The sequence below is a fragment of the Myotis brandtii genome, unplaced genomic scaffold, assembly GCF_000412655.1.
Source record: "Myotis brandtii unplaced genomic scaffold, ASM41265v1 scaffold281, whole genome shotgun sequence".
NCBI classification, from domain to species: Eukaryota; Metazoa; Chordata; class Mammalia; order Chiroptera; family Vespertilionidae; genus Myotis; species Myotis brandtii.
Window position 1 is genome coordinate 136,464 of NW_005360721.1, and position 21,299 is coordinate 157,762.

Genomic DNA, 21,299 nt, shown 5'->3' on the forward strand with positions numbered 1-21,299 from the left:
CACCCCACCCCACCCCACCAGGAGCCCTGCTCTCCCAGAACCAACCCTGGAACTTACCATTTAATAAAGTCATGATCTTTTTACTTTTATCTTTGTTATTTTTTGCCATGGGTTATTTTGTTGCCCCCTTTTATAAAGTTAAATTATTAATTTATGCATTTTTATTATTTCTGCACTTACTATTGATAATGATGATATTTGTATCTTGTTTAGATTCAGCGTTGGTCACATTCCATGAAGCTTGACATGTTTTCACTGCCATTATTTTCTAAGTAATCTGCAACTATGGCTGTGAGTTAAATCTAACCAGCAAAGCAAATGAATAGAAGATAGAGTTGTTGATTTCCTCTTCTGGGACTCTTGAGTTTTTCATAATTTGTATTAGTGTGATTTATTTAATACATTATTCTTATCATGTTACTATAATTTTTCAGATCCTTATTTGACTAACAAATTAGTCAAATCCAGAGGATGTCAAAATCTCCCACTATAATTGAAATAATTGTATTGTCTTATCGTATTGCTTTTGTATATCCGAGAGTTTTAGCTTCAAATATTTTGAGGCACTGTTATTTGGCACATAACTTTTTTTGAGGGGAGAGGGGTAATTATAATTTTTATTAGTATCAAATGATTCAATTTGTCATTTAATTTTTTGCATTAAAAGACATTTATCAGATTGAAAGATTCATATTGCCAAGTTATACAAGGCATATGAATTTATATTTAATCTTCTAGGTCATGTATTTTAGAACTATGTCTTTTAAAAATAGCATGTAACCGGATTTTAATATTTGATTCAACCTCAGCATTTATCTTTTAATAATAATTTGTTTAATTTACTTTTTTCTTCAGAAAGTATTCAACTAGTATTTTATTAGCAATTACCTTTACATTTTAAAAAATAATTTGAGCTCCTTTTTCTTCACTTAGATCATAAACTGAGGCAACGTTCACTGGTCCCTTCCTAAGGAAAATAAGGAAAATAACATGATAACTCTCTCTACTCCTTTAAAATAACTTCCAGTGCGAGATTATATCATTCAGAATTCTTGACCAACATTATATTTGTAGTTTTATCATCTCTTTTGCGAATTATTTTTACATTTCATTGCCTTTGCATAAACAGATTTACATTAATCATTTAGACCAGTGATTTCCAATCGTTTTCAACTCATGGCACACATAAACTAATTACTAAAATTTGTAGCGCACCAAAAAATATATGTTTTGCCTATCTGACAAAAAAAATAGGTATAATTTTGATTCGTTCACCCTGGATGGCTGTTGTTGTGTTGGCTGTTGTCAGTTTTTAATTTGACAATCTAAGGGAAGAGGTCAGAGCCTCTGACTACACATCAGGTAGTGCAGGCTGTAAAATGCCTGAGGCCAGCGGGTTGAAATTCACTCTCTTAGACCAGAGACCAGCCGTGCTCGCTGCCAGGCCTTGGATACCACCACTGCCCAGGACTCGGCTCCCTGGGTTTGTTGTTTCGGTGCCTCTCCTGAGGAGCTCAGGTACCTCCAAGCTGGAAAACGGGATGTGTGTGGAATTTTCTTCATCCTTGAAATTCAAGAAATTCACTAGGCTGTTGATTTCTACCCTTAATGATTTCAATGGCTTTCATAACTTTACTCACCAAGTTGTGCTTCAATTGTATTGTTTGTTGGATACGTTATGTTAGGGATTCTTCCTTCATGTCCAACATTTTCTGCTAAGAAATCACACATGAAATTGCATTAGAATCACATACAATACATTCCCAATTACTTTAATGTGATAATAGCATTAAAAAACTTGCAGACCCTCAAAAAACATTTGTCAAAAAAAATCAGAACTCATGTCGTGACAGTGTCACTCTATAAATGCATATTTTTAAACCAAAAATAATTGAATTGTTAAGGAAAAAACCTAAAAGCTGGCCTACCAAGAGAATTTGCTTTGCCATTATATCCTATATCATAAGAGGCTAATATGCAAATTGTCTCCTCTACCGGGAGTTCGACCAGGGGGCGGGGCCAGCTGGCCAACCTCCCATGTCCCCTCCCCCAAGCTGGCCCAGCCTGATTGGCCCTGATCAGGGTGGGCTGGCCAGACCCCACACGTGCACAAATTCGTGCACCGGGCCTCTAGTATTTACATATTTGGTATAAATATAAACTGATGAGATCTATATATATAAAACCCTAATATGAAAATAGACTGAACAGCAAAACAACCAAACAACCAAACAACTGGTCACTATGACATGCACTAACCACCAGAGGGCATGCACAGAACATGGCGGGTGTCAGCCTTGGCAGGATGGTGGAGCAGGTGAGCAGGAGCACCAGCCCAAGGCAGGGCACCCGTCGCTGTCATCTGGGCGAGCCTCTGGTGGTTACTGACAATTCTTTACTCCCGCATGCCCTGGTCCTGCCTGGCGCTTGCACCTGCTGCCAGCACTGGTCCCAGTCACACCCGCTGGTCCCGGTTGCTTGGCACCGTCAGCAGGTGCGAGCGGCAGCTGCTGGCCTCAGTTGTCCCTGAGAGCTTCTCCACCTCCCCCTGCTCCTGAGGGGTGATCTGAGCAGCAACCGCCGCTCACACCCACTGACGGTGCCGGCCCCGCTCGCACCCGCTGCTGGGCGGGGCCCATGCCATCAGCGCATGGGAGTGGTAGCAGCACTGGGAGCAGGGCTGCCAGCAGACGGGACCAGAGGCCACGGTGGGAGGGGCCAGGTGGGGGCACAGAGGATGGGCTGAGACCACCCCTGTGCCCACCGCAGCCTCACAGCCCACAGTTCCTTTCAAGGTGCACAAATTCGTGCACTGGGCCCCTAGTTATGTAATAAAAATCTCTGATAATCTAAATATACTTCTAAAGCATTGGCTATTATTAAAGCTCTGGCCTAGGTCCTAGATAGAAACAATGACCCTAATGTCTTGTCTTTAGTCCCATTCCTCCGTCCCCCAACCCTGCTTTTTCATGTCTTTCCTGTCCTTTCCCTCCTGTTTTTTTTTAGCTCTATCATCCCTACACACCACTTTATAATTGCCTACCTTATATGACATGGACCCCCTCACCCTTTCATCTTTCTGTACTTCTTCTCTTCCTCATTTGTCCACCAAAATTTAACAGTCACTCTCTTAGTCCCATATTCTTCCTATCCATTTGGTGGGATGTGGAAGTTATAAAAAAGGAAACTAGGAAAATGCAAAAACATACATCCTTTATGATGGCAATAATATTTGCACCTTCTACAAACTATTCAGATTCAGTACATCCCAAACAGAAATCATCACCAGCTAGATAATTGCTGCCTTCCACATGACCACACACATCTAAAATCTAAAAGTCATTCTAGGCAACAGCTTTTCCTTCATCTTCTTCAAATGACCAATCACCAAGTCAAACTAATTTTACCTCTTAACATTTCTCAGTCTGTGACTACTTACTCCTAAACCCTCTATTTTCTACTCTCTACTCTTTCCCTAGTCACTCTCGTTTACATATAGCTCTTCAATTACCACCTCAAGGCCAGTGACCTTGTAAGCTGTACTATCTCTAGTTCTTTCTCTAAGATCCAGACCCACATAGGCTACAGCCTCCTCAGTGTCTCCACTTGAGCAACTCAAAACCACCATGTACTCACATTCTCCGTGTACTCACTTTATCCATGTACTCACGTTATTCATGTACTCACTTTATCCATGTACTCACTTTATCCATGACCAAACTCATGATCACATTCCTAACCCCAGTTTTCCTCTAACGTTACCTTATTTTACTGAATAATATCATCATCCAATCACTTGTGTAGGCCCAAAAGCCTGGCGACCTTGATCTTGCCACATCCCTCACTTCACATTCAATCCTACACGAAGACCTGTGGATTTACCTCCTAAAATGCCTCTAATCCATCACATCACACCCCTCCATCTTCAGGGCCATCATGTTGCCTGTACCTACTTGACATCTCACTTGCATTTCTTCACCTGCCTACTAACCGCCACTCCTGTTTCTGTAGGGATCATCCTGTGCACAGCAGCCACAGTGAGCTTTCCGCAATGTAAGTCACATCAGCTAGCCTGCTCTCAACCTCTCTGCCATTTTTCGTAAGATAGATCCATACTTCCCACTTTAGATTGCATATTCCCACCGAATCTTGGCTCCTGACTATTTCTCCAACTTTATAACCCACCATGATTTCCATCACTCACCATAGCTCCAGCCAACCTGTCTGCTTTCCACCCTTCAGAAACGCCATTGTCTGTCTTGTTATAGGGCCCTCACTTGGGCTGCGCCCTCAGTCTCAAAAGAGCTCACCCCTTCCACCCCTCAGTGAATACTCCTGCCCATCGCATCACCAGTATCAGGAAGCTTTCCCTGACTTTTCAATGGGTCCTTGTCTGTTTGCTCTATCTCCCTTTCCTTCATTGCATTAATGTCCTTAGTTGTTATCATTAGTACACTCTCTGATAAATTTCTCCCTCCCTCCCTGCTCAGGCTTCAAAGCCCTGGCAGAGCAGGGGACCTGGCTGCTTTCCTCACCATCATGTTCTCTCTGCTTAGCACAGGACCTGGCCTTGTTAAGCACTGAGTGAAGAGTCGCTGAATGACTGCCTGAGAAGAAGCCCTACCGCTTCCATCCAAGTTTAGATGATCAACACTCTTCTGGACATTGAAGAAGCATTCTAAATTGTCCAGGCCTCAGACCCTCTTCAACTCCTGCCCAAACCATCTCAAAACTTTCACAAACACAGCCTTGTCGCTCTGTACTTGCACCCGACCCAGGGCTCTTCAGAAGCAACATGATACGCCTGCATGTGACCGGTCCCCTTGGCCTTGCCCATGTGACTCTGTGGCCTCCTCACCTTGTACTTACATATGCTCTGTCTAGATTAGTTTTACATCCAACATAATCTACAATGGCAGACACTTCTATGCTTTGCCTTCTTTCTCTCTGCCCCTCCTCGCTCTTCTTTATGTCTATAAACCCTACTCATCCTTCACAATTCAGCTCAGATGACATTTCCTTTCTGAAGCCTTCAGGCCATTTACTTGCCACCATGGGGCAACTTCTGAATCTTTTCCTGCTCCCTCAGACACTGTCTATAACTGTCCTCACCACATAATGTGAAATGCTCTCTAGCTCCACTACCACTAGGCTGAGAGCTTCTCAACAGAAAAAAACAAAGTGTAGTTTTTAAAATTTTTTGTTTATCAAATTTTAACAATTTGGGGTATACAATAGATCAAAATAAATGTTTACTTCAAATACATAAAATCAGACTCTTGGACTCAGTGACCTCTGACTTATTCTTCAGATGCCTTTGAAACTTTGCCTTTCAAAGAGTTCCCTCTGCTACAGATAAAACTAAAGTATAGGAGTAGTCAATCATTCAGTTCACACATAGATCTGTGCCTAACGTGGGCCCGGCACTGGGTTCAGTGTTAGGGATTCAACTGTGACCAACACAAAGTGCCTACTTTCAGAGTTGTATCACAGCATAAAACCCAAAGCATAAAAATCGTAACAACTAATGCAATTAATTTCACAGTTCAGGGGCTCCAGGTGGGAAGCAGGAAGCCACTCAAGCTGGACACACCTCCTCAGACAGCCACACCATCAAGAAATCTCTAAGCATTCCCAGGACATGAAGGCTGACAGAAATCAGTGACAGACATGAAAGGGCAAGGCAAAGACATGCATACAGACATGTGCTATATGGAATTGTTCGCCTACAGTTTACATAATGTTATTAATCAATGTTACCCAATAAATTTAATGTTAAAATAAACATGTATTTAGCCTTCAGTTCTTCCCATTTAGAGGAGTAAATATAGAAAACAACTCTCTACTGGGAAAAAAGCCAAGGCAGCGAGCAGAAGCACCTGCTGAGTGTGTTAGAGAGAACCCGCTGCCCGGCCCTGCGGCCTGGGTTCGGCCTGTGGCCTCCACTAACCACTTTGTAAGGACAGGAGGCCTTCTCCTCCCGAACCTCTGCAAACTTAATGGCTCAAGCGACATTGCTAGTTCGGGTTTCTTCTACCCCTAAGATTCGGCTTTAAAATTTTCAGGGCATAAGCTTAAGAAATCCAGCTCTCTGGGCTGAGAACTAAGACCCCATGGGCATGAGGCATCCTGGAACCAATTTCAGAGACCAAAGCTGGCATGGCCACTGAAAGAGTCACACCAGTGAGGGCTCAGGGAAACAGAGTAATTTTCACAATATCCACCACTTACTAAATCTCTATTCTTGGCCAGGCATCCCAATAGCTACTCTACATACAGGATGTGTGTGTGTTTCAATTACAGTGGACCAAGGGTTTTGCGTATTCTGTTTTCTCAGATGAGGAAATTAAACTGCTCATGTCTCATTCTTTCTACCCTCTGATTCTAATAGTGACATGTGAGAACCTGCTAACCTTTGAGGCATAATAATCCCTCGTTTGGAAAAACTGCTGTTTGAAACTGCTGTTTGAAATTCTCTGCTATTTTTAGATAGTCCCTTACTCTGTAAGTCAGCTATGTTATTTTTAGACAGTCTCTTATTCTATAAAATATAACTTTGTTTTTTAGCTTGAATAATAGAAAAGATAAACTTAACTGTCTGACCTTGCAAGCTAGCCATCTAACGTAAGGGGCTGATATGCTGATACTGATAATATTCTCATGCCAGGTATTTGTTAGATATGATATGTACTCAAGGTTACAAGTTGTCTGTATAGGTATGACAGGTGTTTGTTAGATATGATATATATTCAAGGTTACAGGCTGTTGGCAATAATAACTTACACAAAAACCTAGAAGGATATAAAAAGGGAATACTCCTTCGTTTGTTCAGAATTTGACAGAGATATTTTGCTCTGAACCCGCATGCAATAAAAAACTCCTAATTAATTGACTTGTTAAGGCATCTTGTATCTAGTTCGCTGATTTACAATACAACACCTTCAGGAGAATCAATCACTCGTCTCAAAGTCAGAGCGCCATCTCCCACAGAGCCGCAGGCTCAGGCAGTGACCATGAGCATACTTACTGACATTCACGGCAATTCTCCGGGACACAGTGAACTGCCTCCCTGCATGTGTCAGGCTGGCTTTGCAGGCATAGCTCCCTCTGTCTTCCTCCGAAACATTGTTCACTAACAGCTTTTTTTCCCAATAAATGAACCGCTCTCCTTTAATCTCTTTACAGTCCTAAAGATAAAAAAAAAAAAAGAAAATTCAACTCAAAGAGCATTTTGGGATCAGTCACATTCCCAGTTGGCAGCATTCCATAAACCGTGAGGAGATACAAGAAACTGTGTGGCCCCTAGACGTTAGGTAGTGTATAACCTAACTGAAGTCTGTATAATGCTCTCCAGGAAGAGTTGACAGAGAACGTTTAACAGGCTGAAATGAGTGTTACAAACATTCAGACTAATGGGAGTCGATGGATAGAGACCTATGCAGGCTGGAGGAAGACTCCATGGAGGAAGACAGGCTGGGCCATAAATGCGTCCAGTGGGAGGATGTGAACAGGCAGAGTCCTCCACCCGCAGGGCCTTCTCTCCCCATGGGCCACCATCTGATGGCACCACGCCCCTTGGCCAAGGCCTGCTTCACTGTGTCACAGGCCCTGTTGTACCTGCACTTCTCAAGGGTTGGCCTTTTCAGAGGTCAAAAATAACTCATTCCCAGCATTCTATTTGGACCATAGTCAACGTGTGCTGACGAGGTTTATGAACAGCAGACGCCATGCCACTTCTCACACCCCCCACCCCCTGCTTCCACTGCATCCACAAAACAGCCTCAGCCCAAACCCACTGAAGGCTGGTTAGTCTCAGGACGCCTTTCTCACCTGTCATCCTCAGCAGCCACCCAGAGGCCAGGTCTCACACCCATCTGTCCTCCCAGAAGCTCACATTCTATGCTAATGGCTACTTCTCCCATCTCTCAGACCCACTTCTGAACGCTCATATCTTTCCCCTTTCTTCAGGAAGCTCCACTTTACAAAGTGACATCTTGGACAATGGAGCCCATTTTAGTCATTCAGCATTTAAATTCCTGCTCCTTGCTCGCACTGAGAGGCCACAGCAGGAGGAAGATGCAGTCCCTGCCTCAGAGAGCGCACACTCGTGATAACAGAGAAGACCGACATTCAAACCCTCAACTTATAGATAAAGATCTCATTGCGCACGTTTTAGACCTCATTCTCTGCCTTCGGAGCAGTGTTAACAAATCTGTCTCAGAAGGTGAAATGCAATAATGCCAGGACAAGCATTCGTTTACTTACCATGTAAACTACAACTTCCTAGAAGTCTTCCATTATTGCTCTATAAACATCTTCATGGGGAACTAAGCTGTAACTGGACAATGGCTTAACCATGGGATGGGAGTGAGTAAGAGTCAGATAGGGGAAAGCATCAGACTCTGATAGTGTGATGTCACCTTCTTCGGAGGAGAAGCCAAAAAAAGCTTGAATCTCTGGACTGTGGAAACCTCTTCCCTACATGGGCTTAGGTAGGCACAGTCTCTGGGCCTCACTTTCCATGTTTCCATTGCTGAGCAACCCCCTTGGCAATGGACTCATTCTTTCTTTCAGGTACAAATATTTAACCATATGAAAGTTCAGCCTTGCTAGCTTAAGAGCCATTCTATCCTTTTATGGTAACTAGGATGGCCTCTAATATAATCCACTGAAGCATTATTTTAGAGTCTAAATTCTCATAAGGCTTTGATTTTTATTTAACAACTAGAGGCCCGGTGCACAAATTTGTGCACGGGTGGGGTCCCTCCGCATGGCCTGAGGGAATTGGGCAGAAACCGGCAGTCTAACGCCGCCTGCCACTCCTGCTCATCCTGGCCTTGCTGCGCCTGCCGTGGGCTCGCGCCCAGTCAGTCCTGATCGGGAGAGGCTCACGTCACCATAGCTGCACTTGCCAGCAGTAAGCCCTGCATCTGGCACTTGTCCCAAGGCTGGTGGGAGGGGGCGGGACGCCATCAGCCTTCCAGGTGGGCGGTGGGCCTCCCTTGCCGGCCCAGGATCTGGATCCATCCTGCTGACATTCGCACTAGTTATCGGAAGCCACCTGGCGGCCACTTTTATATTGTTTCTTCCTTGCAGAGTGTCTAGGGAGGGGAAGTGACCGCAGTGCCTGAGGCCAACTTCCAGGAGGCTGGTGGTGCTGATGGGATTGTGCCGGCAACACTGGTCTGTTGGTGCCTGGCCCATTCTCTGGAGATTAGACCTGCACTACTACTGAGGGAGTGAGTGGCTGCTGCTGGGCTGGTGGGTGGCCAGGACAGGTCAGTTAGCTGAGTGGCGCTCCCGCTGTGGGAGTGCACTGACCACCAGGAGGCAGCTCCTGTGTTTAGCATCTGCCCCCTGGTGGTCAGTGCATGTCACAGCAACTGGTCGTTGGTTTGTTCGGTTGGTTAGGCTTTTATACATAGAGATTCTTGGGTGATAGCTCACTAATAAGATTTAAAATTTAAAAATTCATAATGGCCAATATTTGAATGTGTTTCATGTTTCAAGCACCAAAAAGAACACTCCTGGCCCAGCGTGTACAATGGTTCTGAGGCATAAAATAGCCCAGAGCTCTGACTGAGAGGTTGTGGCTGTGGGAGAATGTGAAGATGAAACCAGAGGGACAGGCAAGGGATGTCATCAGAAACCATGGAAAGGGATGTGCATTGGAAGCCTTCTAAGCAAGGGAATAAGGTTATTACATTTGTGTTTGAGAGTAATCTATCTCGTTGTGTGGGAAAGGATTAAAGATGAATGATCAAGAAACTAGAAAAATTTTAGAAAGTTATTTCCATAAACTAAGGCTAAACAGAGCATGAACTAAGGCAGTACAGCAGGGGTCCTCAAACTTTTTAAACAGGGGGCCAGTTCACTGTCCCTCAGACTGTTGGAGGGCTGGACTATAGTTTTAAAAAAAAAACTATGAACAAATTCCTATGCACACTGCACATATCTTATTTTGAAGTTAAAAAACAAAACGGGAACAAATACAATATTTGTATTTGCATGTGGCCCGCGGGCCGTAGTTTGAGGACCCCTGCAGTACAGTAACAACAGCAAGAAGAGAACACAAAAACAATGATGATAAGCAATTCCAATCCACAGAATTCAGTGACAAATTTGGAATATGGAGAGAGAACAGGATTTTCATGACCCCATTTTGGTTATGCAAAGGTGTTGTTAGATAGGAGAGAGAATGTAATGAAAATACAAAAGAATGATCAGATTTGGGGGTGAGACCAAAGTGGCTCTAAATATGGTGGCAATGGTTGAGTTACGGATGGAAATGTCTAAGAGGAATACATGTTAGGCCATTGGACAAAGTATCTGGAGGTTGAGAGAAAGATCAAAGTGGGAGAGAGAGTTGGGAGCCCTCTGTGCATGAATGGTTCCGTGAGCCATCCCCATTTGAATGTAATCAAGGCAAGAATAGAAGATGACCGTGGCTGAAATTGAAACCCCAAAATCTAAGGCCCCAATATAGAGGATGAGAATCCAGTGATGGTTGCTAAGGAAAGAATGGGGGTGTGGGGGAGCAGAGATAAAAGAAATGAGTCTCAGGTAGAATAGAAGAGAGAGTTCTTAGCTGGAAAGAATGTCCAGTAGTTATGAACGCTACTAGGAAATCAAGCTTAGGACTGAAAATAAATGTTAGATTTGTCAGCGGGAAAGCCAGGAGTAACCTCATAGTACAGATTCCGCAGGATGGTGAGGAGGACCTTGTAGTATTGAGGAGTAATTTGGAACTGAAAAAAATAGAGACATACAGTATTGGACACGTATAGGCACTTCTCTATCTATCTATTGTTAGGTTGGAGGGAGCCCAGGATCGGATACATGCAGACGTGTGACGAGATAATGGACTCCCCCTGGCATTTCTAACAGATCAGCCTGCCAGACACAGATACTGGCTTCTCCAAGACCCCCACACAGATACTGACTCATTCCTGAATACCTTGCTGACCCCCTGCAGCTGAAACTTCCTCAACTGAATACCTCAGCTCATGTCCCCGCCCCTCACCCAACCGCAGTATAAAAAAAGCGCCCCCCTCCCTGTTGGCGTGAATTCATGTGCCCTGTCCTTGGGGGTACGTGGGTCTCCCAGGGACGCAGAATAAACTTTCCTTCCTTCCTTCCTTTTCTGATCAACTCTCTTTATTTCCTTCGCCGCCTCCTGAGCCACCTAATCTAACATCTATAAGAATGGGCGTTTAATGTCCAAACTTTCTCCCCTCAACCCCTTCGATTTCAAGGACAACCTTTATCCCTCCCAGTCCTCAATTCTCCCAGCCACAACCTAAACTTTGTCCATAACTACTATGTCTCTAAACTCTTAAAAACATATATACCATTCTGATTATAATTTTTTACTATGCCACCTCTTCATCCCTTTATTTTCACTAAGTAATAATATCTAATAATGTTTGTTACAGTAATTGCTATGTGCCCACAGTGAACGAAATGCTTAGTGGAGAGATTATTTCATTTAACTTTTAAAACTCTATGAGGTCCTAGCTCTCAGACTGGATTTAGTTGCAAGAAACAAAAAGCATTCTGGCTATTTTAGGCAGAAAAGGATTCAACACAGGGTATTAGGTGCTTACAAAATGTTGAGAAGTGCTCAGGGAGTGAGGTCTGCTCCAGCGCAGCACTGTGGGACCAGCTCATACAACAGCTGCTCCCTCCACCACAATCATGACGGTGGGACCCAGATTTGGAACTACACCACCTGCCAGTAAGAGGCAGGAGCGGCCACTCCGCCGTTGTCCTGTGTGAAATCCTGTCACAGCTGGTAGAGCCAGCCCAACAAGTAACTCCAGAGACACAGGCACAAGGCTCCCGCCCCTGCTGTGCTGCCCTCACACCAGCCTCCCGGGAAGCCAGGGGACAAGCTGAGTCCGTCCAGGACCAGAGCTGCAGGCACCCTGGCAGCGCAGGTGTGCTGGTTGCCCTGTCTTCCTTCCAGCTTCCTGGTCTCTGTGGCAGGAGGAGGCTCACCGTGGACGGTGAGTGTTTGCCACCAAGTCTGCCATATTTCCTGCCTGAACTTTCTATGCACCTAATCCAATTTCTTATCTTAATTTGAATCAGTCCCCTTAACCTTTTATTTACTCCTAATTTCTAGTTTCCTTCGAGCATTGTTTTCTTTCTAAACCAACCTGGACTGCTGTGGCTACGACTTTAATCACCCCTTTCAGCCACTGAACTCTGTAGCCCTTTGCCTGCCAGCGTATCCACCCTGCAAACCCGCACCAGGTGAGTCCTGTGGTCCCCGCCCGCGCCAGCTGAGCACTGTGGGAGGTAAGCATGGGTCTGGGCACCACTCCAGATGCATGGTCTTCACTACCACACTCACCTACTCACCATGCTGCCTTTTCAAATCTCCCACATGGCACCTCCCAGGTAACAGAGAGAACAGAGGCCTTCACAGATGAGTGACCTCTGCTTACCCCTCCTTTCCTTCATTCCAGTTCCACTTCATGCACTTTTTAAAATGATCCCCATTTTTTATTAAATTCTAAAATAGCCTAAATAATCAACACACCACCATCATCAAGTCCTTCCAATTTATTCACTATAGTGCCCACACGAAGACTTCACTCAAATACAAAGTTGATCATGTCATTATCCTGGTGGTGTGGTTAGCTGTTAAAATACCGTGAGTGGGAAAGGCTGTGTGTAAGTTAGCATGCAAGGTCTCCTACTCCTAATACCACTTTAGCCCACGCTTACATGTACCCTAAACTCTAATCAATGCCCCAACCATTCTCACTGATACCTTTTCACATACTGTTCCCTTGAATTCCCATGCTCCCTTCCCTTCCCCCCAGGTTAGCTGTCAATCATTCTGTAAACACAGCTCAGCAGTCACCTCCCTCAGAAAGGCCTGTGACTGATCTTATGATGCCTCCTTTGAGTTCACTTTGTGCTCTAAGGAAAACTGTTTCGCTTGCTTGTCTGCCCTTCTGGTAAACTATAGCTATTGGAAGCGAGGGCTCTCTCATCATTACATCCCCAGTGCCTGGCATGGCACCAGGCAGATGATAAGCTCTAAATATTTCCATAATTTATTCCAACCCTCTCATTCTACAGATGAAAACACGGAGGCCCAAGGGGTGAGTCAGTTAGTGGCAAAAACAGAGCCATAACGGAGGTACTGGGTCTGCACAGGTTGACACTGGAGAATGGCCCCTCCTCCTTATACTACCTGCCTCCCAGCTCCCTCCTGTCTTCTCGGGCTGAGTGGTTATTTCAAAATGAAATATGCCTGAGTCTCCCTCGTGCATAACCTGGTTCATAGCAGAGAAAGAGGCCAAGCACCTGCTTGTTAAAAAGATCCGTAGGATAAAGGTTGATGCCCACGTAGGACCAATCATGGAGCTCTGGGTTCGTCTCCGGGTCTTACAGAGATTGACATGCATTTTAATAGTGATAAGTATTGTAACGCGGCTCAAATTGCTAACAACCGCCCATTCCTCTAATCTGATCACGCTAGGATGGCAGGGAATAGGCTGTGCCCTCAGGCGAGTGGCCATGGGATCGGAAAGCCTTCTGAAATCATGTGGTCCAAACTCATTTCCTAAGGGAGAAAATGAGGTGCAATGCACCTGCATCTTGGCACTGGGGGAGCGGCAGAGTGATGCTCACAATCTGCCTCTGCAAATGGCACTGCGTTCACGGCCATGCGCTCAGCAGGGGCAGGTCAAGCCAGAGTCCTCCTGGGAAGCCCCGACCGGTCCCACTGGTGCCAGGAGGGGCTGTGAGGCTGCGGTGGAGGCCGAGGCCTGAGGAGCAGAGCCTGGGGAGCCACGGGGGGAAGTGGACACTGGTTCCTGAGAAGGCGGACTGGGCTTCAGAAGTGGGTGAGCCACACTCCAAAACCCACACCCACCGAGGGCTACTTCTGCATCTCTTTCTAAGCAACTGAAAGAAGAAGGGGGAAAGTGCATTGTGGACGTGACTCACAGAACTAACAAACCCAGACTGCAGCTCTCTCATTCTGTTACTAAGCCTGAGGCATTGGCAAACGTGGAACTTGAAGGCAGTCTCACCAAATTTCAAACTACTTGCAACATATGGAGTAGATTCTCTGCCACAGTGCGATTAAGCTTACTACCACAAACAGAAAAGTAACTTTCTAAAAATCCACTATATTGCTCTGGCCGGTGTGCCCAGTGGTTAGAGCACCGGCCCACACAACAAAGGGTCATGGGTTCGACTCCCAGTCAAGGGCACAAACCTGGGTTGTAGGTTCACTCCCTGCCCCTGGTTGGGGCGTGTGAGAGGCAACCAGTCAATGTGGCTCTCTCACACTGATGTTTCTCTCTATGTCCCCCTCCTACCCTTCCTTTCACTCTCTGAAAAGCAATGGAAAAAAATATCCTTAGGTAAGGATTAACAACAACAAAAATCCACCATATTTGCAAATTAGGAAATTCTTAAAAATAATACAGAGTTCAAAGAAGAAATAACATTAGAAATTAGAAAATACTTTTAACTGAATGATAAGAATATACTATATATCAAAAGTGTAGAAAGCAGCTAAAAATGAGTTTAAAGAAAAATGGCTTTAAGACTTTAAATGCATACAGTAGAAAAGAAGAAAGGCTTATAATTAACTAGAGGCCCAATGCACAAAATTCGTGCAAGAGGCTTAGCCCTCACAGCCCCGGCTGCCTCAGTCGGCCCTCGCAGCTCCGGCTTCATCCAGACGGTCCTCCAGACGGTCCTCCAGACGGTCGTCTGGATGGTCGTTTTGCTGTTTTGTCTAATTAGCATATTAGCTCTTTATTATATAGGATGATCCAAAAATCCATCTCATAAAGTTATTAAAATAACAGCAAGTTAAAACCCAAGAAAACAGACGGGAGGCGGGTAAATGAGAGCAGAAATTAATGAAACAGAGTTAACAAAGTTAGCGCTTTGAAAAAATGATTCAAGTTGATAAATCCCTGGCAGGAGTCAACAAAAGAGAGAGAGAGAGAGAGAGAGAGAGAGAAATATGACACCAGATATGAAAAAGAGACATCACCTCAAATCCTACAAATATTAAAAAGGTAATAACAGTATATTTTGAACAATTTTAGCTCAATAACTTAAAAATTGTAAAGGTAAAATGAAAATTTCTAAGCAAGCACAATGTGCTAGGTTTGCTATAAAGAAGCAGTAGGGCATCTGAGTGGTCCTATAATTAAGGACATTGAATTCTATAATCTAAAAACCTTCCTTCAAAGGAAGGCCAAGTCTTACATAACTTCACTGTAAACACTAAAAGCACATAGCAGAAGAAATAAAATCAATCTTAAACATTCCAGAAGAGAGTAAAGATTACTTCCCAACTTATTTTCTAAGGTCAGCATATCCTTTATACCAAAATTTGACAGGGACAAAGCAGGCAACAAAAATTACAAACCAACCTCTTTATGATTTAGATGAAAAAAATTTTTGACAAATCAGGCAAGCAAATCTGGCAACATATAAAAAGGGTTACACACCAATTTAGATTATTCCAGTAAAGCAACATGGGTATAACATTCACAAATCAGTTCCTGTTATTCAGTACAGTAACAGAGTAAAAAGAAAAAATATCTAATAATTAGGAAAGGCAGATGAAATTTAACATCCATTCATAATATGACTTCAAGCAAACTAGAACTTAACCCCAAAATAAACATGACACTTAACAGGACTAATAAGAGTAGCCGCTTGTTGGGGGAGGGGCCATGGGCGCAGGACACACATGGGTCAGGAGTGGGAAGGAGACTTCCGGGGGTTATGCTGTGTGATTATTGCTTCATGTGCACATGAGGGCCCATTCAAACATACGAATTAATTAATCTGTTAGAAAAGAGAAATAGCCAAGGATGGTCTGAAAAGTAAGGAAGGTAGGGAGGAGGTGGAAGATACAAATAATAAAATATTACAAAGCTATCCTATATAATAAGAGGCTAATATGCAAATCAACTGAATGGCAGAACAACTTGTCATTCTGATGTGCACTGACCACCAGGGGGCAGAAGCTCAACACAGGAACTGCCCCCCTGGTGGTCAGTGCGCTCCTACAGGGGCAGTGCTGCACAGCCGGAAGCCCTGTGGCAGCGCTAAGGGTGTCCGACTGCTGGCTTAGGCCCACTCCCCAGACTGTGAGAGGGTGCAGGCCAGGCTGAGGGACCACCTGGAGTGCATGAATCTCGTGCACCGGGCCTCTAGTAATAACCATAAATTTAAACATAAATAATTAGCAGATAAGATTGTCAATAGCAATCAGTTATCAAATCTGTCTGAGATACACAATCTCTTTACTAATTTTGCCTTAAAAATACAACTTAAATTGAAAAAACAAGTGGGTTTTAAAGAAAAGAAGAGACAGTATTAATGGGAAAATCCTTTTTTTTTTTACCTTATACCACTTTACTGGATCCAAGATACAACTCTTCGGGAAATTCAGGTGACATGTCAGGCTGTCGTCTTTCCCAACATGCAGTATTTGTTCGTGCCCATCTGGGAAATTCATTTGACTGTTTCTGGACATGCCACACCCATATTTTTTGAACACAGTTAGGTTTACATGTACTTGGCGACACCCGTCTGTATCACTGTAAGAAAACAACAGAGTGACCCTCATGAAACAATCACAGGACCAAACGATGCCGGTCGTCTTCAAATACGTGCAAACCCTCCGTGAGGCACAGTGCAAACACGCCGCCTCCAGCAAGACAAGCACAGCTCACAGGCTCACAGCACCCAGGGAAAGTGCTGACACATGGAAACATTGGAAGCACCCTACCCAGGGACCAACAGGGACATGGCCAGGGGTCGACAGACACAGGTGCCGCTGAGTGTGGCCTAGGAGGACAGACCCTGTCATAGTGTTCCAACCTGGGGGGCTTGGGGAGAAATAACCCAAATTAGGGATTTAATATAAAACAATTTCCTGTGCTCCTTCAAAGCGTCAGTGTCATGAAGAACAGCCCAAGGACCTGTCCAGGGGAAAAGAGCAAAAGCACATGGCAGCCAGAAGCAGAGCATGATCTTGCCTGGCCCCCTACTTGGAAGAAAAGACGTGTATTGCTCGCCACTGAGAGGATGGGTAAAAGTAGAACATGGACTGAGGGTTTGATAAAAAACATTGTACAACAGTACAGTTTCCTAAAGGTGTGATCTGTATGTGATTAGTAAGAGCATATTTTTGTTGATAGGAAATACACATTGAAATAGTAAAGGGTCAGGGGTCATAATGCCTACAACTCACATGATTTAGGAAAAATGATTTAGAAAACTTATCAAGTGTGATGTACAAATATATGGAGAGAGAATAATAAGGTAAATGTGGCAAAATGTTAAATAATGGGGAATCTAGTTAAAGGATAGATGAGAGTTCTTTATACTAGTCTTGCAAATTTTATGTGAATTTGAAAGCATTTCAAATATACAGTTTACAAAGTATGTATCATGTCTATGTATATGTTAAAATTTTATGAAAATTCTTGCTTATTTTCTTCTATTACAGACAATATCTGTTTCCTTTCTGTGAAAGATGATTTTCTGCATTTCCCAGCTCCCAGGTTCAAATATTTTAAATCCAGTCTGGATTTCACAGTGAATTTGTGTGACATACAATCTCCACCTCTAGTTCATATGTCATGGGAGAGCACACCTCCCAGCATGATGGGCCTGGTGAGTGAAACTGGAAAGAGGCCAGGTACACGGGCTCCCGGCCACTTCTGTTTCTGTACCACTGAGTGATTTTGTCCTGTAGGTCGATCTGACATATGAAAATGAGGAATCTGGCATGAATCAGAGCCGGGCACAGAAAGGGACCAGCAAATACCACAGAAACAGAATAAGAGGGAATGCAGCTTCCCTTTGGAGGCGCCTACGTCCCATGATCTCAGCTCATTTCACTTCGGCCCTACCAGGCTGCCATGCTTCCCATTCTGCAGATAAGAGAAGCACGCCTCAGGGAGGCCAAAGCATTCGTTAGGTCAGTGGTTGGCAAACTGCGGCTCTTTGGCCCCTTGAGTGTGACTCTTCCACAAAATACCACATGCTGGTGCACACATACAGTGCGATTGAAACTTCGTGGCCCATGAGCAGAAGTCAGTATTTTGTGGAAGAGCCACACGCAAGGGGCCAAAGAGCCGCATGTGGCTCGCGAGCTGCAGTTTGCCGACCGCTGCATTAGGTCATGCACATGCGTGTCAGTAAAGGAAGGTCATAAAACGGGGCCCTTGGGCAAAATGTGGTCCAAAGGTGTTTTTTATTTAGGCAACACACCAAAGCTATTGAAAAGTTACACACACACACACACACACACACACTAATTTTCAGGTTTCCTTGAAAAAATGGAAAATGGACTTGAGCTGAATAGACTGTCGCCTTTGGTGAGGCACCTCCAGCTCACCGCAGTCCCCACCAGAGCTGTCATTCATCTACACAGTGTTACTTTCTAGCACAGGGTACACTGGGCCTGAGCATACGTGGTGCTTTGTCACTGGTACATTTCCATAGCAGATGCCTTAAAAAAAGGTGGGCAAAGGAGGCTGGCTCCTCTCCGGACGTGCAGCCCATCACAGGAACGCTGGGCATGCGGAGAATGAGGGCAGCGACAACAATAGTGGGAGACACCAGCTTTGGAAGTTGGTCTGGCTGTGGCATCATTTCCACGGGAAAAGCTGTATTTCATATTCTAACAACTGATTTACAAATCTTCTCTGCTTTAAAATGTTTTCATTGGAAATTGTTTTATAACAACTATAAAACTATATTTTATTCTTCTCATTGAGTTTTTAAGTTCTTAAGAATTTATTAAGAATTTTCCTGAAAGAATTATAGACATATAATTATAACATGTCAGTGAGAGAGAGATTGGGAGAGTGTGCTAGTGCTCTTTAAGGGAGGAACTTACTTTATAACACACCGGTAGGTCCCCGAGTCCCCCCAGGCCACGGGCAGGAACACGAGCCAGCTCTGCTCCTGGTGGATCCTAGCCTGCCAGTCGGTGGAGACTGGGACTTTGCTAGGGTGTCTGTACCAGGTTACCCGTGCTTTCCCAGAAGTGAGCAGAGGGGATGTGCAACTAAAGGCAAAAGGCTGCTTTGCTGAAGATGCCTCAGTTAGCACACGAATGTCCTGGCATTCATCTAGGGAGAGGAAGGGAAACGTAATCATGAAAGGGAACGCTACTGTTATTTATTAATAGTTTAACGAATGTGTCAATTCCTAGCCAATTTCATTGAGAGCTTTCTCAGTGTGGGAATTTCCCAAAAATAGTGTGTTGATGTGAAAGCAGAATTCAGAGTCCTCCCAGTGTGTCCATAGGACTGAATCTCCTGCTTCCTCCCGTTGTCAGCCTCTGGAATGAGCCCCTCTCCCCCTTCCATCGGAAGGCCTTCATTCGTTCCCCTCCCCTCAGAGGAAACCTTCCTGCTCTCCGCCCTCCTTGTCCTGTTTTCTGTCACCAGCTATTTTGTTTAAAAATCCGCTTGCTTTAAAGTTCCTTTCCACCAAATCGCCTGGTTTGCTTTTACCTTGGGCCATAGAACTGCGCTGTCATAAGACACAGACAGCACGCCATCCATTTGCCGTTGAATGCAAGCCTTGACTTGCACTTTGCCTACCCTCCTCCTCTCCTAAGTCACCTCAAAGCTCATGACCTTTTGGGGCCGAGCACCAGGCGTTGGAAGGGATGCTCCCACTCCGCAGACCCCTGCCTGGGCCCCGGGAAAGGTGAGCTGCAGGCTCAGAGCTCCCCCCCGTCCCCCCAGGTCCACACACCAGGCGGGCGGGCCGCAGGGACACATGGTGAGGTGGCCGAGGCCCAGGCAACGCCAACATACCTGCGCCCAGAAGCAGTGGGAGGGCCACGGACACGCACAGCAGCAGGGACGCCGCCCCCATAGCAGGCTGCGGGAAGAGAAGGGGTGGGGGCAGGGGCCGGCTCGGCGACCTCTGAACCTCGGAGATCCCAGGTCAGCCACTGGCCTTCCCTTCCTCCTGGGGTGCCCTCCACCTGGCCCCGCGTGTACCTTCCCTGCCCCTTCCTATTCTTGGGCTGACTTTCAGGATCGGGTGGAAGAGCCGCGGTCCGCCGCAGGAGGGAGGCAGGGCGCGGTGGGGGCAGAAGCGGGTCCCCCCTCCAGGGAGCACCATTGCTTCCTGGGGAGGAGGCGGCCCCCCTTCTCTGGGCAGCGAGGTGGGATCGCTGGGAGGCTGGCCCCCAGCCACCTCAGCCCTGAGGGTCCGGGTCCCCTGTGCGTGGCGCGTGGCCTCCCCTGCGTCTGGGGCCTTGGGTCCACAGGCCTGAACCTACATCCCAGCCCGGCCCACCTGGGAGCAGGTGAGATCCACCTGGGAGTGGTTGGTGAGATTCACCTGGAGGACCACCTGGGAGGGGCCACCTGGGAGGGGCCTGTGAGATCCACCTGGAGGGCCACCTGGGAGGGGCCTGTGAGATCCACCTGGAGGACCACCTGGGAGGGGCCTGTGAGATCCACCTGGAGGACCACCTGGGAGGGGCCTGTGAGATCCACCTGGAGGACCACCTGGGAGGGGCCTGTGAGATCCACCTGGAGGACCACCTGGGAGGGGCCTGTGAGATCCACCTGGAGGACCACCTGGGAGGGGCCTGTGAGATCCACCTGGAGGACCACCTGGGAGGGGCCTGTGAGATCCACCTGGAGGACCACCTGGGAGGGGCCTGTGAGATCCACCTGGAGGACCACCTGGGAGGGGCCTGTGAGATCCACCTGGAGGACCACCTGGGAGGGGCCTGTGAGATCCACCTGGAGGACCACCTGGGAGGGGCCTGTGAGATCCACCTGGAGGACCACCTGGGAGGGGCCTGTGAGATCCACCTGGAGGACCACCTGGGAGGGGCCTGTGAGATCCACCTGGAGGACCACCTGGGAGGGGCCTGTGAGATCCACCTGGAGGACCACCTGGGAGGGGCCTGTGAGATCCACCTGGAGGACCACCTGGGAGGGGCCTGTGAGATCCACCTGGAGGACCACCTGGGAGGGGCCTGTGAGATCCACCTGGAGGACCACCTGGGAGGGGCCTGTGAGATCCACCTGGAGGACCACCTGGGAGGGGCCTGTGAGATCCACCTGGAGGACCACCTGGGAGGGCGGGGGCTGCCCAGGGGCTGCTGCCCTGGCCACTGCGACGGAAGGAAATCTAAAATTCGACCATCATTCAGGATCTCCCTGCGCCAGGGCTGGGGCGGCTGCACCGCAAAGCTCGCGGCTCCACCAGGGCAGGCACTCGCCTAGGCTGTGGCTCCATCCCGCCCAACC

The 21,299-nt window shown here is 46.3% G+C and overlaps 1 protein-coding gene across 6 annotated transcripts in view; it reads right to left on the reverse strand.

The window, feature by feature from the left end:
* Positions 1-21,130, reverse strand: part of IL1RL2 (interleukin 1 receptor-like 2) — a 68,987-nt gene extending 47,857 nt beyond the window's left edge. For 3 of the 6 annotated variants that reach the window (XR_001362621.1, XM_014541872.1, XM_005868976.2), the window contains exons 1-6: positions 20,796-20,806; positions 19,842-20,413; positions 18,911-19,145; positions 16,403-16,598; positions 7,028-7,187; positions 1,641-1,715 (exon numbers count right to left, since the gene is read on the reverse strand). Coding sequence is in view for 5 of the 6 variants with exons in the window: in XM_014541872.1 (XP_014397358.1) it covers positions 1,641-1,715; positions 7,028-7,187; positions 16,403-16,598; positions 18,911-19,145; positions 19,842-19,902 (727 nt within the window). In the remaining variant the exon portion in view is untranslated. Of the gene's footprint in view, positions 1-1,640; positions 1,716-7,027; positions 7,188-16,402; positions 16,599-18,910; positions 19,146-19,841; positions 20,414-20,795; positions 20,807-21,047 lie in introns of those variants that run through there. The other 3 variants (XM_014541870.1, XM_014541869.1, XM_014541871.1) reach the window with 3 other exon arrangements.
* Positions 21,131-21,299: the final 169 nt, after the last annotated feature.